Below are 14655 nucleotides of genomic sequence, written 5' to 3'. Positions count from 1 at the left end.
TCCCAAAGTCCCAGGGGGCTGGCACCATCCCTACAGGAACCTTCTTTCTACCCTTCCTAACCTGGAGGATGCCAGGCTGTCCCTGGGGGCCAGGGTGGTCCTCCACCCTGAAAAGGAACTAGTATTAATCCATTTTCCTAGGGAGGGCCAGCGGCTCATAGATGAGGGCCCTGAGGCCCCCAAAGTACAACTTCTATGGACTTTAGGAATGAATAGTCACCACAGCATAATCTTCTGCTTCCTCCCCAGCCTGAGCATTGCTATCCTCCAATTCCAGGCTCAGCAGGCCCCATGTGGTCAGAAAGTACACTGTCTACACAGAGCTGCAGCCCAGAGCCCCAGTGCCTCTGGCCATCTGCCTGGTGGGACACGTTACCCACATGTGAGTCAGCCAGCCTTGCAGAGGATAGAGCACCAGAGTCCTATGAAGTTGGGGCTTAGGGCCCTTTGGACACCTCTGCTGCTCCATCAGACCCAGACAGCCTGAGGCTGCAGAAAGTCCAGCACGATGAGGCAGAAAAGCTGAGTCCTAACCTCATTATGTGACTGTGGGCAAATCTCTTCTCTCTGAGCCTCAGCTTACCTCCCTGTGAGCTGAGGGACTTGAACAGGAGGATCCTGAGCTGGGAGCAAGAAACAGGTGTTCACTAAGCTGGCGCCTTGCCTTTCAGAGAGGGGCAGTTTCCAGCCCTCTGTTAACAGCAATACCCTGCCATTCATCCTGTGGCTCCTCCCAGAACAGGGTCTGCCCATAACCCCAAGGCCCAGGAGGCAAAGTGGGGTGGGGCACCTGGCATCCCCTGGGCCCCTGAAGGTTCCTGCAGCGGAGGTCAAAGATTCCCCTGTGGCTCTGGAGGCACCGGTCCCCCGGGCAGTACGGCTGAGCTCCGCACGCGTTGTCAACCGCAGCAGAAGAGTGGGGGGAGCTGCCGGGACACTGAGCCACTGCCTGGCACCAAGGGAGGGCGGAAGGAGGTCAAGGGGCAGATACAGGGGAAGTCAGGAGTCATGAGGAGCAGAAGGAGGTAGAAAGGGTGTAGAGAGAAAAGAGGAAGTAAGAGGGAGCAGAGAGAAAGTGAAGTGGGACAGCGGGGGAAGGGAAGGATGTTGGGGTGAGAGTAGGGGTGCCAGGCCTGGAGTCAGGTCACGGGGGCTCTCTCAGGGCCAGCAGAGTCTTCACCAATGAAGGGTCCAAAAAAGAAAAAAGGGGGCTGGAAGGGCAGGCTGATCCCCTGTTGGAGAAACGGCCTAGGGAGGAGCACGGTGCTTCCCCTCCCCAGCAGGGCATCGCCGGGAAGGGGGGCCCATCTGTCCAGAGAAGAGGTGTCAGCTCCAGGCCCACACCCTGCAGTGACTCCACCCTTAAGAGCCCCCACTCCAGTGGGGTTTGAGGAGAGCAAACTCTCCTTGAAGATGGGCGCCCCAGGAGGGAGCCAGCACCATCGCAGAGGAAAGCCAAGAACTGCCGAGGAAGTGGGAGAAACAGCCCTCTGGTGCACACACGCAGCCAGAGCACAGCTCAGGGAGCTTTAACTACTAACCTGTTAACTAGTAACCTGGGCCTCAGGTTCCACAAATGGACAGAAGTGATCGGTCTTCAAAGACCCATGAGGGCCCAGGCTGGACATGGAGACCAGGGTGATGGTATGAATGTATGATAAGACAGATGGGGAAAAGTCATCTGTATGGAAAGGAACTCAAGGAAAGAAGCCAGACTTCATTTTCTGCGCCACCCCCCGGGCCCTGCAGATTGGAGGCGTGGGAGAGGGGACCAAGGCTCCTATGCAAGGAGCCTCAGGAGCCCACTGGCTGGAGTCTCGCAGGTGACATCACAGAGTGCAGCGTGCACTCCAGCACAGCCCTCGTTCAGAGCTGTCTCCCCAGCCGCCCAGCCTCAGAAGGAGCTTGAGAACTGCTGAACAGCCCCAGGTGGGTACAAGGCACTATCCGGTGCCCAGAGATTAAAGGGCTTTGGAGTGTACTGTGCATTTAGCCTGGCTTACAACATAAACGAGAGTCAGACTTGCTCCGTACAGCTCAAGAGGGCAGAACTATTTCAGAAGAGGAGGCTGCCACCAGGAAAGAAAGACCCAGTGATTAGAATTGTCATTTCAGAGGTGGGAAGCTCCTGACATGGAAGGTGTCTGGACAGAGGCGGAGAGCCTCGCATCAGTGGGGAAAGGCACAGGGGATGCACATATGGGGAGGTGACCTCTAAGGGCCCCTCCAGCTTGGAGATTCTTCCATTACAATATTTCACTGACAGCTGGGACAGCCGACGGGCACACCTGGAGGAAGGTAACTCCAGGCAGGCAGGGCAAGGGTAGGGGAGTGACAAGGGGCAGGCCAGGTTGGGCATTGGTCCCAGAGGCTACACCCAAGGTAGAAGGAACCCAGGAACTCAGGTCACACTGGAACAGAGTGATGAATCCAGTGACTCTATGGTCCTCTAGGGACAGAGACCAACCACCCTGCTCAGGGACTGTAGACAGCAGAGCTCCAGGAAATGGCTCAGGGTCTGAGACACAGTGGAGGCCGGGCCTGAGGAAGGAGGCAAATCCAGTATGTCCGGCATCCTCTGCCTGGAAGGAGGCAGCAGCCTCAGGCCTTCTCAGCCCTCTCCGGCAAGCAAACACTTGGTCACCAGAGACTGGCACGGAGTGCCTCCTCCCAGGAGTCCCACCACGTGGTCACAGGCAGCTCCATTCTCTTCAGAACCCAGCACCGAGTCTGTGTCATTCCAGTGAGCACCTGATGAGCTACACAGCTGCCTGTGGAGTCCTGACTTCCCTCCCTACAAGATGAGACCACAAGCCCAAAGACCAAGCCCACCAGGTTCCTCTCCATCCTGCAGCAGCAAGTCCAGACTGGAACCAGGGCCTTGGTGAAGTAGGCCCTGGGTAGCAAGCAGGATGGGGATCAGAATGGGGCCCCTAAGGTGGGGCCAAATGGGGCCCCTAAGGTGGGGCCAGATGGGGTCATGCCATGTGGAAGCAAGCCCCGGGACTGGCTCTACGCTGAGGTCCCTCTCCTGGTACAACTTTCCCTCTGGTCGGCTGGGTCCGTCTCCACACAGGTGTCTTGCATCTATGTAACATCTTCACTCCTGTGATTCCATCTGAGCCTCAAAACCACCACAGAAAGCAGACAGAGTGAGGATTCTTAACCCCATTTTACAGATTGAAAAAACAGAGGCTCAGAGGGGGGAAATGATTTTCCCAGCCATCAAGGAGACCAAGGCTAGGACCCAGATTTTCTGGCCCCAGACCAAATAGTGTTCCCTGTAGCCTGAGGTTTGGTGACTGGGTGTGGGCCACCTGTTGGGCGTCTGTGTGGATCACACAGCGGCCACATACATCCCTGTACACGTCATTTGGTATTTATGGACATTTGCATCAGTACCAAACACTGGGTCACAGCTTGTGATGAGCTGTTAGACACGGTGTTTCTGTGGATGGGGGCGGGCATGAGAGGTGGGTGGGAGGACTGTCCTGCTGGCCACCTTGCTCCCTAACTTCTATATACTGATGTGGCACGGACAGAAAAGCACGTATGGGAAGGAAAGGGTAGATCCTGAGGGTGAAAGGGCCCAAGGGCCCACCAGGTTGCACCGTTCTGGCGGAGACTGCTGCTTCCTGTCTAATCTAAAGGAACCCAAACTTCTTCGCAGGGAACCTAAGACAGCCCAAATGAGGAAGGAGCATTTGTATTTTCCTTGCAAATAAAAGGCCCCAGATTTCCCCTGTACAAGTACAGAACCACATGCTTACCAGGCAGAGAACACACGTCCCAGGGTGAAGGGGATATCTCACACTGGGTACACAGACCTGAGCAGTCTGAGAAGCAGCGGGCTATTTATGGGGTCCTGGGCTGCTGCCTTCTTCCTGCGACTTCAGGGGTGCCAGGGGATGTTGTACAGACCCATAGAGCACCGGCCAAAGGGTGTCTCCCATCCCACTTCACCCTGCAGCACTGCCGCCCACCTCCCACTCTGTAGGCTGTGATCGTGGTCAGAAGCAGAGCTCCAGGGAACCCTAAAGTTCTCCACCTCTGAGGCCCTGGCCGCCTGCACACCTCCCCACCTCTAGCCCCTGCCTCCCTCGGCAAATCCTTGTCCTAAAGGTATAAAGGCCAGGTGGCCAAAAGGAGAAAGGATGGGGTATAAATTTATTAGCGAGGTAAGGGGATCCCCAAAAGCTGCAGTCTATCCCACAAATGCACTGGAGACCGATGTGAAGATGAGACTCCAGATAAATAGTTAAAGCCCAAAGCTCTGCGTTCTCTCCGGGTGAGGATTCTAATCTGCTCAGAAGTGCCCGACTTCCCCTCTAAGCCCAGAACAAAACAAGCAACCCCAGTGGACTTCTTCCTACAGGATGGCCCGGGAGTGCCACACTTCTGTAGGCTCAGAGACTAGTCTGAAATGGACAGATGTGACCCCAGGCTGGACAGCTCAGGAACCTGAAATCCAGTGTTTCCTGTGTGGAATGGTGGGGCCCTCGTCTTATTCACTACCGTAGCCCCAGGCTCAGAACACACTGGCACTTACAAGGTGTCCCATAAACATTAGCTGAGTGAGTGCCTCTGCTGTTTTCCTGTTGGCCTTGCCCATGAGAGCTGAAGCACACAGGGTCCAACAGTTCTCACGGCCCCACAGTCACTGATGCCCCAGGGACTGCCAGGGGAGGTGGAGCTACACCTGCTCTGGGCCAGGGCAGAGGCATCCAGCCATCTGATGGCAAGGGCCTCCGAGGCCCCTGCACCCCCTGGCTCTGTTAGAGGCAATAAGGAAATCACTGAACTTTAGGGCAAATGGCCTGGGTTTGAGTCCAGGCCCCTTCCCAACCATCACTATCTTTGTGATGTTGGATAGGTCAGGATATGGATTTCATAATCTATAAAAAAGGGGCAGCTCTGGGGACACACGTAAGAGCAGACAAGGGGAAAATGGCATGTCCCAATGCGTCCTCTTATGCACCTACATGCAAGTGCACACACACAGACTCAGCTCTTTGAATGCAGAGCAGACAAAGGCAGCTGTGTGCGGGGCCAGATCCTCCTCGTCTCGGGATCTGCCGCTGCGCTGAGCACCAGTAGGCGTCTGTGAGTGCTTCTCGAATGAATGAAACAACGTATGAGCAAGTGGATGAGCCAACAGCTAGGAATGAACTATGTCCTTACGTGTGTGCAGAACAGATGCCTCCAAAACCCCGGAAAGCCCCAGGGGGTGGTTGTCACACTCCAGACACACTCGGGGTTCCCCTCCCCACCGTGCTGCTGAGCTCGAGGCATCACCCTATATACCATGTGTCCTCGCCAGGACAGAGTTCTCAGGGGCTCTGACCCGGGCTGGCACCCCCATCACCTCCAAACTCTCACTGGCACCACCACCAACTTCTCCAGACAGAGAGGGGTGTGGGTCAGAGGCGGGTCAGGGAAGGGGCCGGGGCACGGCAGGGTGGTTACCGAGGTTGACAGTGAGCTTCATCTGGCCCCCGTCCAGCTCCAGGCGCAGAGTGTCAGCTGACTCCCTGGAGGTGGTGGCCATCATGAGCCCATAGGCCCGCTGGGACATGAAGCGCAGAGACACATCCTCCGCCTCCGTGTGCATGGCATTTGGCAGCATGATCTTCATGTACATGGAGCCATCATAGCTCAGGACCGTAGCCTCTGCCCCAGGAGTTGGGGAAGGAAGCAGTGGGGGACAGGCAGAGGCCAATAGAGGGAGAAAGAAGACCGAGAGAATCATTACAAGGACGACAGGCCCAGGGCTGGTCTAGGAGGGGACGCCGAGGAGGAAGGGGGCACAGGGATGGACAGTGGGGACGTGGGGCATGAAGACCAGCCTCACCTCTCTCGCAGACCCGCCCCAGAAAGCCGGTCCCGATGCAGTCACAGACGAAGCGGTTCCAGCCCTCTCGACAGATTCCCCCGTTGCGGCAGGGAGCCGAGGCACACTGCTTCAGCGTCTCCCGGGAGCAGAACGGAGCAACGCCCACAGCCCCCTGTGCCTCAGCCAGGCTCCGGAGGTCTCGGCTCCGCCCGTCTATGAAAAGGTCCCGCACGCAGCCCACGTAACCAGCCCTGAGTGCCGCCGTCCACACCTCCGGGGGCAGGGGCAGGTCCACCCGCCCGCCTTCGGGGAGACCGCCAAGGTAGAGCTCACTCTCCAGGTCCAGAATCTCGCTCTCTCCCGTAGCCAAGAATGGCGTGCTGCGGCTGTTCACTGAGATGGAGCCTGGAGATCAAGAGAGAGTGGTCCTCAGTGGGGAAGGCAGGACCAAGAGACATCACAGGCCAGAAAAGAATGTCCTGCCCTCATACCCTGCGGTGGCCCTGGGCCAGAAGCTCAGTCTCACTCACCGGCTGCTTGACAAAGGTCCCAAGTTCAGGGACCGGAGCGAGCCAGCCCCAGCCCAGCTGCAGTGTGCGGTGGGCCTTCATCCAGACTCCTCCTTCCCACGTGAGCAAGTCCTCGGAGGATGTACAGGAAGTGGACATGCCCCAAAAGGGCCAGATCATTCTGTGTCCTTCCCCCAGCCAGTCCCTCAGACCAGGAGCCAGAGGCAGAGACCCCTAAGGAGGCTGCAAGGCTTCAACCCAAAAGGTTTCCCACACTGACATTTATGGAGCTTTTATGACTGTACTCCAGGCACTTAGCACTTTGCATATATTCTATCACTTAAGTCTCACAGTAACCGTATGAAATTGGTCTTTTACGATCCCGTTTTGAAATGGCAGACAATGCTTGGAGAGACTGGGGAAGCTGCTCAAAGTGCCACAGTGAGTAGGAGCAGAGCCAAAGTGCCATCCAGGTGGCAGGACCCCAGAGCCTGCATCTTCCACCCCCAGGCCTGGAGCCCCTCTGTGGCTGGTGGACAAGGTGGGCAGCTCCTGAAGCCTGTGAGACAGGACAGCAGACAGGAAAGGGAAGCCAGGCACAGAGTATCTGAGTTGCGAGAGTTCTTTGGAAGGAAAGGCTGGTTATCTTAAGAAAAAAATTGGGGATCAGATGGGCGCTTCAAAGCCTTTCCTGAGATCTTAAGAAGCCAAAACCTATACGTTAGAAGTGTTATTGTGTTTGTAATTTTTATTCTGCCTTTCTCCTTTCTCTCTCCTAAGTTTGCAAATATTCTTTAAAAAATAAAAAGTCCACCTATCTCAGGGCAGCTAAAGAGAGGTAACGATGGTCTGGTCTCTAGAGGCCTGACTGGGCAGAGATGGGGGGTGGAGAGGGCAGGAGATCAGAGCGTGGGCACTAAGTGTGGAACTGCAGGGGCGGGACCAGGGCCTCCTCCACTGATGCAGCTCCTTATCTGGAACATGTTCTCCTCTGCGCAAAACCTTCCCTGAGCCAAAGAGGCCCTTCTCCTGTGCCCCATTTCAACACTATGGTCCCTGGCTTGTCCTCCCCTGACAAGGTGTCAGACCCCCACTCCAGGTCCCTAAACATGGCCCTGATCAACCACACCTCTATTTGCAGCAGATTCCCTAGATGCCTGCTCCACCCACTGTTTGGGGGCCTTCTGGACATGGATACCACCCAATCAGACTCTCCACAAATGAACAGAATGTGGGAGGAGGGAGGTGGAGGAAGAACATGGCAGGAAGAGTGTATAATGAGAGTCAGCAAGAGGAAATTAAAGTGAATACAGGTCTTGTTTCAAGGTCACTCTAAAACGTGGAAAGGAAACAACTCAAGTGTCCAGTGACAGAAGAATGGATAAACAAAATGTGATCTGGCCATACAGCAGAATATTATTCAGCCATGAAAAAGGAAATAAATGCTGGCACATGCTATAATGTGGATGAACCTTGAGGACATTATGTTAAGTGAAATAAGCTACATACAAAAGGACAAATATTGTATCATTCTACTTATAGGAGGTACCCAGAGTAGGAAATTTAGAGACAGAAAGTGGGAGGGTGGTTCTCAGGGGCTAGTGGGGAGGGGGAATGGGAGGGCAGTGTTTAATGGGGACAGAGTTTCAGTTTGGGAAGATGACAATGTTCTGGGGATGGATAATGGTGATGGTTGTACAACACTGTGAATATCCTTAACACCACTGAACTGTGCACTTAAACATGATTAAAATGGTGAATTTTATGCTATGTATAAATGACCACAATAAAATTTTAAAATATGGGAAAGGTCAAAGGGAACTTTGTTAGAATGACTGCTCTAAGTCTGTGCTGGTGTACACAAGTGATTGTGGGCCTGGTATGCGGGCTCTGGAGATCAAGCGAGGCTAAGGAGATCACTTTCTGAAGGCAGAGAGGAGCAGAAGAGCCTGGGGTTCTCTGCAAGGCCTGAGCAGATTTCCAACCTGGAGAGTTACAGATCCCCTGGGTGGAAATCCTGGGAGGCGATGAGTGCTCGGTGAAGACCCCTGGTACCATTGAGACAAAACTAGAGGACAGACCCATTTGCCACAAAGCCTGGGGAAGGCGACACTTCTAAGGAAGGGAGAGGAAGAAACAGCAAGTCCATGAGAGGCCAACGCTTCCGGAAGCCCTGGAAGCCCCCATCCTCCCTGTGTGCATGGGGAACGGTCACTCTACCCAGACATCAAGGCCCCATGCAGTGACAGCTGGAGGAGCATGGAAATTTAGCTGACGTTGATGAGTGCTTAAATTGGATAATGTGTCAGTTCTCATTTATATCAATTCTTTCTCTCGTGTCCAACAAGATGGAGAAGAGTGAAAAAAAGAATTAGGAGGAAAACAAGAAGAGGATGGGAAAGGAAGACTGAAAAGGAAGAGTGGAGGAGGGGTGACTAAAGCAGTGGAAGGTTCAAGAATAGCACTTGCCCGACCCCAGCACCCTCTGTCCTGCTGCTCTGTTGTGCAAGAAACCTCCCCAGGCAGAGCATTGGTGTTTACTGTCCGTGTCTCCCCACCAAGCTCCTTGACAGCAGACTCTGGCTCACCGCCGCCCCTTGGACAGCGCCTGGCACACAGTAGGTGCTCACTGACTAATGAGTGAGTTAATAAAATTGAATGGCTCTAGACAGAAGGGAGGAAAGGTTGGGAAGATTTTTTTTTTTAAAGAAGAACGGGATATCCACTGTTAGGCACAGTGCTAATGCTTCTGCAAAGGTTCTCTTATTTTTCACTCTTGATGACCACAGTTTAATGATCCCTTTTATAGAGAAGAAAACTGAGGCTACAAGGGGCTGAGAGATGGCCTAAGGTCACACACGCAGGAAGTGAGAGCACTGAGATGTGAGCCCAGGTCTGACTGACTCCAAAGCTACGTTCTTTCCACCAAGGCACTGTGGCAGCAGGGACCACAGAGGGCCAGAAGGAGGGTAAGGAGAACAGACGAAGAGACTCAGGGTGGGTGGAGAGGGGTGGCCAGGGGAAAGGGGAAGGGTCCAGAGGCCTCCTGACCTTTGCGCCCATCCCTCTGGAAGTCCACGTGGCACCACTCGCCATCATTGACCTTGCGGCTGGATGCCCGCAGCTTGATGCCCCCAGAGCCCATGTCCAGCAGAAGGTAGAGGTAGCCGTCCAATAGTTCCATTGCAAAGTAGTCAGCCCGCTGGGCAGTGCTGTGGCTGCCGGCCCCGGCCCCAGCCCGCCGGCCCTGGCTGAAGAGCAGCAGCCCATTGGGCTCGGTGGTGCGGAAGTCCAGGGAGATGGAGCCAGTGCGCTTGGCGCTCCAACGGGGCAGTGCCACAAAGGCCTCGGGACTCTCAAAGGTCACGGGGTCCAGGGCAGCCACATCCTCACAGCGGAATGACAGGTCCCCCTGCAGCTTCATCTTGGGGTCGCCTTCCTTTGCCAGGCGGGATAGTTCCAGCTTGAAGTCATTATTCTTATAGACCACCTGCAGGGAGGGGCGGGTGGTGGGGGTCCAGGATGAAGAAAAGAGGGCAGCTTAGGGCCCGGCCACTCCTGCCCCACAGTAGCCAGCACCGCAGGACCTTGCCACCCAGCCCTGGGGCCCCTGCTCAGCACACCAGACCACTGTTCTAGAACTGCACACACAGAGGCTGTGAACAGCACCCCCCTTGCCCCACTTACCTCCCTGCCCTGTCTCCCTGCCCAGCAAGAGCATGACGGCCCTCGTGCCACTGAATTGCAGTTCATAAGAACAGCAAGACGATCACCACTAACATTTGGTTCCCATTTGCATTCTCATCTGCTCCTCACGGCCACCTTGAGAAGCAGGTACTGATCACTCATTTTACAAACAAGGAAACTAAAAGTCAGACAGCTTAAGGGTCCCGGCCACGGTCACAGAGCTAGTGAGCGGAAGAGCTGGGATGCAAACACCGGTCTTTAGTTTTCATGTCCACCACTCTTTCCTCTGGACCCCAGCTGCCTCAAGGGTTCTCTGAGAGGATGGGACCCTTTGGGGCTCAAGGAAACAAGAGAGGAGAAGCCTCTTGCTGGAGTCAGTGGGCCTTAGGTTTTGAAGAGAGGGGTCTCCCACCATGGACTGGAAGGAACAGAGGCTGCAGGCAGCTGGCCAGGTCAGAGCGAATCACACCGACGCAGCATTCCCGGGCTGCCCCCAGCACCCCTGGCCCTACTCACGTCCTTGAGGCAGCCCATGAAGTTGTTGCTGACGGGCGAGCCCGGCAGGTCCGCCGTGTTGGGGCTGCCCCCAATGTAGAAGAAGTCGTCAGAGCCCAGCATGGTGTAATCCTCCTGCGTGTAGCCTGTGGTGGTCAGGATCCCGTCCACCGAGATGGTCACCTGCCCAGCCCAGGGAGGGAGAGGGAGAGACAAGGAGACAACCGGCATCAACTCCCTGGGAAGAGCCCCGGGCTGGGCAAAGGAGGGGCCAGGGGGCAGCAGGGGAGGGGGACCCCCCCATTTTTATGTCTGCTTGTCTTGGAGGAGGAACAGTGGGGGGAGAGGGGATATGGGGGGAAGGAGGTAGCACAAGATTTGATGGTTTCAGGGTGGGCTGAGGCCTGCCCCACAGCCCAGCTTGGCAGGCAGAGGCCTGAAGGGCACTCGAAGTGCTCACAACCACGAAGCAGTTTCTGGAAGTGGCTCTGCATGGGAGTGGGGGCCCCAGGGAGGGCCTCGTTATGGGGGGGGATGAAAATGGCACCCTCATTTCCCTCTTCTTGAAGTAGGGTCTCTGGACCCACATGTGATTTCAAAGTGTCTGTCCTAAACGAGACAGAGAACACCAATTCTCCTGGGATCTTGGTGGCTTCCACTCCCCTGCAGCTCTCCTTTCAGGGCGCCAAGGAGTCCTTTCAATCTTAGCCAGTGGGGAGGTGGAGGATAGCAGAGGCATGAGGAACAGGATTTAGGGAGTCTTGGAACTTCTTGGGGGATGCATAATGCCCTTCAGGGCTGATTCCCACCACTACCACCTTAACTGGAGGTTCCCGCTTGTCCTAGCTCCCTGGCTGAGTCTGTCTCTTTACTCTCCATGTCCCTCTGTATTTGGGTCACTCTCTTGTCTCCCAAGGAGATGGTAGCCATTGGCCTACTCATCAGCCTGCCTTCCTTTCTTCATTGTCTTCCCCATGGACAACACCATCACTACACCAGGAAGTCAGGGCAAGGTTAGGGAAGAGAGGGGAACAGGGCTAACCTCATGTTGCCTTGACCCTGGGCTGAAAAGGCAGGTGAGAGAGCAAGATGGGTAGGGTTGGGGCCATACCTGGAGTTCCAAGGAGGTGAAAGTTTGACTCAGTAGTGGCTGAGGGAAAGCAGACATGACCTTGGGGGACAGTGACACAGGGAACTCCCTGATTCCCTGCTCCCCAGGAAAATGTCCACCTTGCCCCTGAAAAGTCTAGCCATTGGAGCATCCCACAAGGGCTCCAGACACCCAGCCTGGTTGTAGGGGAAGAGCCAAGGGCTGGGGAACCACAAGCCCCCACTCTGGGAAGGCCGTGGATTAGGACAATCAGGCTCCTGCAGGGGCCTCAGGAAGCTGGCTCATGGTGAACCCAACACTGTGCTTCCACAGGCCACAGCTCACCCCACTTCCCAGTCACCAAATATGCCTCAGCACCCCTTCTTCAGGCAAAGTCTGGAGATTGGGGCCTTCCAATCACAGCTTTTGATGTCCCCACCACACCAGTCCATGCGCACACGCCACCAGCCATTTTCTGGTGACTGGTCTCCAGGGTTTCACTGTTGTGGGGGCGGAGACAGGGAGTTAGGAACTCCGAAGGGATATGGGCAGAACAGAGGCAAGGAACTTCCCCCATAGGACCCTCGAGTCTCCCTCGTGCTGGGCTGGAGCCTCACAACGCACGCAGCGGGGCTGAGCAAAGCGAGGGCTCGAGGGGCCCCCTCCTGGGAACCATCAAACCTTGTGCTGGGGCGACTAGGTTCAAGGACAGCGGTAAAGGGGTGTCTGTGGAAATGGGCAGTTTGAAGCCTTTGAGTCTTGTTTTGAGGGGAGGATTGGTCATTATTGTTTATTTCTTCTTCCCTCCACCTAACCCGAGGCTAGGAAGTGGAGATCTGGGTGGAAAAGGAAAGGGTCAAAGTATTAGTCACAAAAACATGCAGACAAGATTAGAATGGGCAGAAGAGGGCTGCAGAAGGGGGCTGGAGAAAGGGCAGAGGGGGGCTGGGACACAGGAGTCGGGGTCAGACAGGGAGGGGCAGCAGGGAGAAGGCGCCTCCATCCTGCCCTCCACCTCATTCCTGGTGCTTCACTGAGAGACCAGAAGCAGGGCCACTGACTAGCTCCTGAGCCTGTCTGGTCACCCCAACTAGAGAGTCAGCTCCTGAAGGGCGGGCCCCCAGCCTATAACCCTACTAATACCGGCACAGTCTAGGGGACACATCACAGTCATTAAAGTGAATGTCACCTGGTGACCCAGGGCCACACTTGGCTCCCTCTGCCTGTGTCCAATCTATGAATGCAGTTGGGTGGACAGAATCTCAGTCCTCCAAGACTGCTGATGGGATTTCCGTGCTCCTGTGCATGGGCAGGGCCCTCCCGGCCCCACAGCTCCCCAGGAAGAGGCTCCTCCTCACCTCCATACATGTGCTCAGCCTTCCAGCTTGCCTGAGCCACTCAGCTGTCCTCTCAACCTGGGTCCCAGAGGCCAGGGCACCAGCTACTGGCATCTTCCTCACCCTATGGGCTCTCTGGCCAATCTGTTCAGCCCACTCCTACCTCTGCCCTCAAAGTTAGAAGGACCTGACTTGGGGGGCCCGTCCTCAACTCCTCTCCAGACTGGGCACAAATCTGACCTTGCCCACCTCCGCTTTATGCAAATCACCACTACATGGTGCCTTAATACCTTTTGTATCTGTCTCTATTTTTTAGAGCCACCCTGGCCTAGAGAGTAAGGAGAGGGTAGCAGGAGGCAGGGTATCATAAGGAAGTGCACAGAGGAAGGGGGGCTCATCCTTGGGGTAGAGGAAGGAGAGAGAGAAAGGGGGAGATGGGCACTGGGTGGAAAGGAAGCCAAGGGTAGGGGGAATGGAGGAAAGTCTCTGGGGAAGGCAAGGAGGGAGATGATTGAGATTAGTAAAACCCGACTGTTCCCTCAGACAAATCAAAATCCAGACACAAAAATGGCAGGTTCGTTAGTAAAAGCAGGAAACAGGGGAATAATTCCCCCGGTCCCCCTCCACCCCAGGGGTTTGTGATGCCCCTGCCCCCCTACCCCCCCGCGCAGCTTCTGGAAGGGGTGGGGCCAGCAGGGGAAGAGGGCAGAGGGGGTCATGCGACACAGAACAGCCACTGCAGCTAGGACATGTGCGGGTTAGAGGGCCAGGGTCGGGGGCCCAGCCCAGCAGGAGAGGTGAGAAAAAGGCAGCCACAGGTGGGAAGGCATGCAGGGACAGGGGACGTAGGGAAGAGCAGAGATGGAGGCGAAAGAGCCATAAGGGTGCAGGAAGGAGAAGCTTCCTTTCAACGGAGGAGGGAAGAGGAGCCATCACTAAGACAGAGACATGTACGGGTTGAGAAGGAAAGGGAAGGGACATTAGACTTAGACCTTCCTTACCACAGGGTGACCCAGACGCTCACTCCCACCACCCATTCACCACTGATCACTGACCCCAGACACACCCACTCACACACCACATCCTAGTGAAGGCAGTGGGAGGGAGTTTGGGGCTCATCTCCAAGCAGCATCCTTTTTGTCATCAGTACCACAGCTAGCACCCCAGGACTCAGCAGAAACTCTGCACCCAACCCACGCCAATCCACTCAACACAATCAGACCAGGCCCTGAGTGGGGCTGAGTAGGACAAGCGGAATGAGCCACAGCTCTGCCCCAGAAGAGCCATGCCCAGCCAGCAGAGAGGGGAAGGAGCACAGAAGACACAGGAGCCCAGCGCTCAGCCTCAGCTCCACTCCCCAGGAGAGGGGCGGGTGGCTGCAGGTGGCTGAAAGGGGCAGCCTATGAGCTGGGTGGGCTCTCAACCCTCCCTGCTGGCCCCACCTCTCTTCTGCTCTGCTCATCTCCCCGTTAGGCAGGCTGGTAGGATGTGAAACCAGGTCCTGGCCACAAATATCCCCACATGGGCACTCCATGCCCACCACCCCCCAAGGGGAAAGCCTGGGGAAGAGGGGAATACCCCTCTGGCCTTGTCCGGAGCCTATCCCAGCTCCCTGCTATGATCACAGGGTCACTGACTTCCCCAGGAGGGGTATGATTGGGGGAAAGTAAGATTGTGGGCAGGTGTTTTTAACTTGTAAGTAGG

At 55.7% G+C, this 14655-nt stretch overlaps 1 protein-coding gene across 1 annotated transcript in view; it reads right to left on the bottom strand.

Moving 5' to 3' along the window:
• The window catches only part of NRXN2 (neurexin 2), a 106458-nt gene that overhangs the window by 47520 nt on the left and 44283 nt on the right, over positions 1 to 14655 (bottom strand). The window contains exons 8-11 of the mRNA XM_074371803.1: positions 10546 to 10707; positions 9394 to 9832; positions 5852 to 6238; positions 5467 to 5670 (exon numbers count right to left, since the gene is read on the bottom strand). Coding sequence (XP_074227904.1) covers positions 5467 to 5670; positions 5852 to 6238; positions 9394 to 9832; positions 10546 to 10707 — 1192 coding nt within the window. The remainder of the gene's footprint in view (positions 1 to 5466; positions 5671 to 5851; positions 6239 to 9393; positions 9833 to 10545; positions 10708 to 14655) is intronic.

This window comes from Camelus bactrianus, chromosome 10, assembly GCF_048773025.1.
Source record: "Camelus bactrianus isolate YW-2024 breed Bactrian camel chromosome 10, ASM4877302v1, whole genome shotgun sequence".
NCBI lineage: Eukaryota > Metazoa > Chordata > Mammalia > Artiodactyla > Camelidae > Camelus > Camelus bactrianus.
Note: the sequence above shows the minus strand (reverse complement) of the source record. Positions and strands in the feature narration are given on the sequence as shown.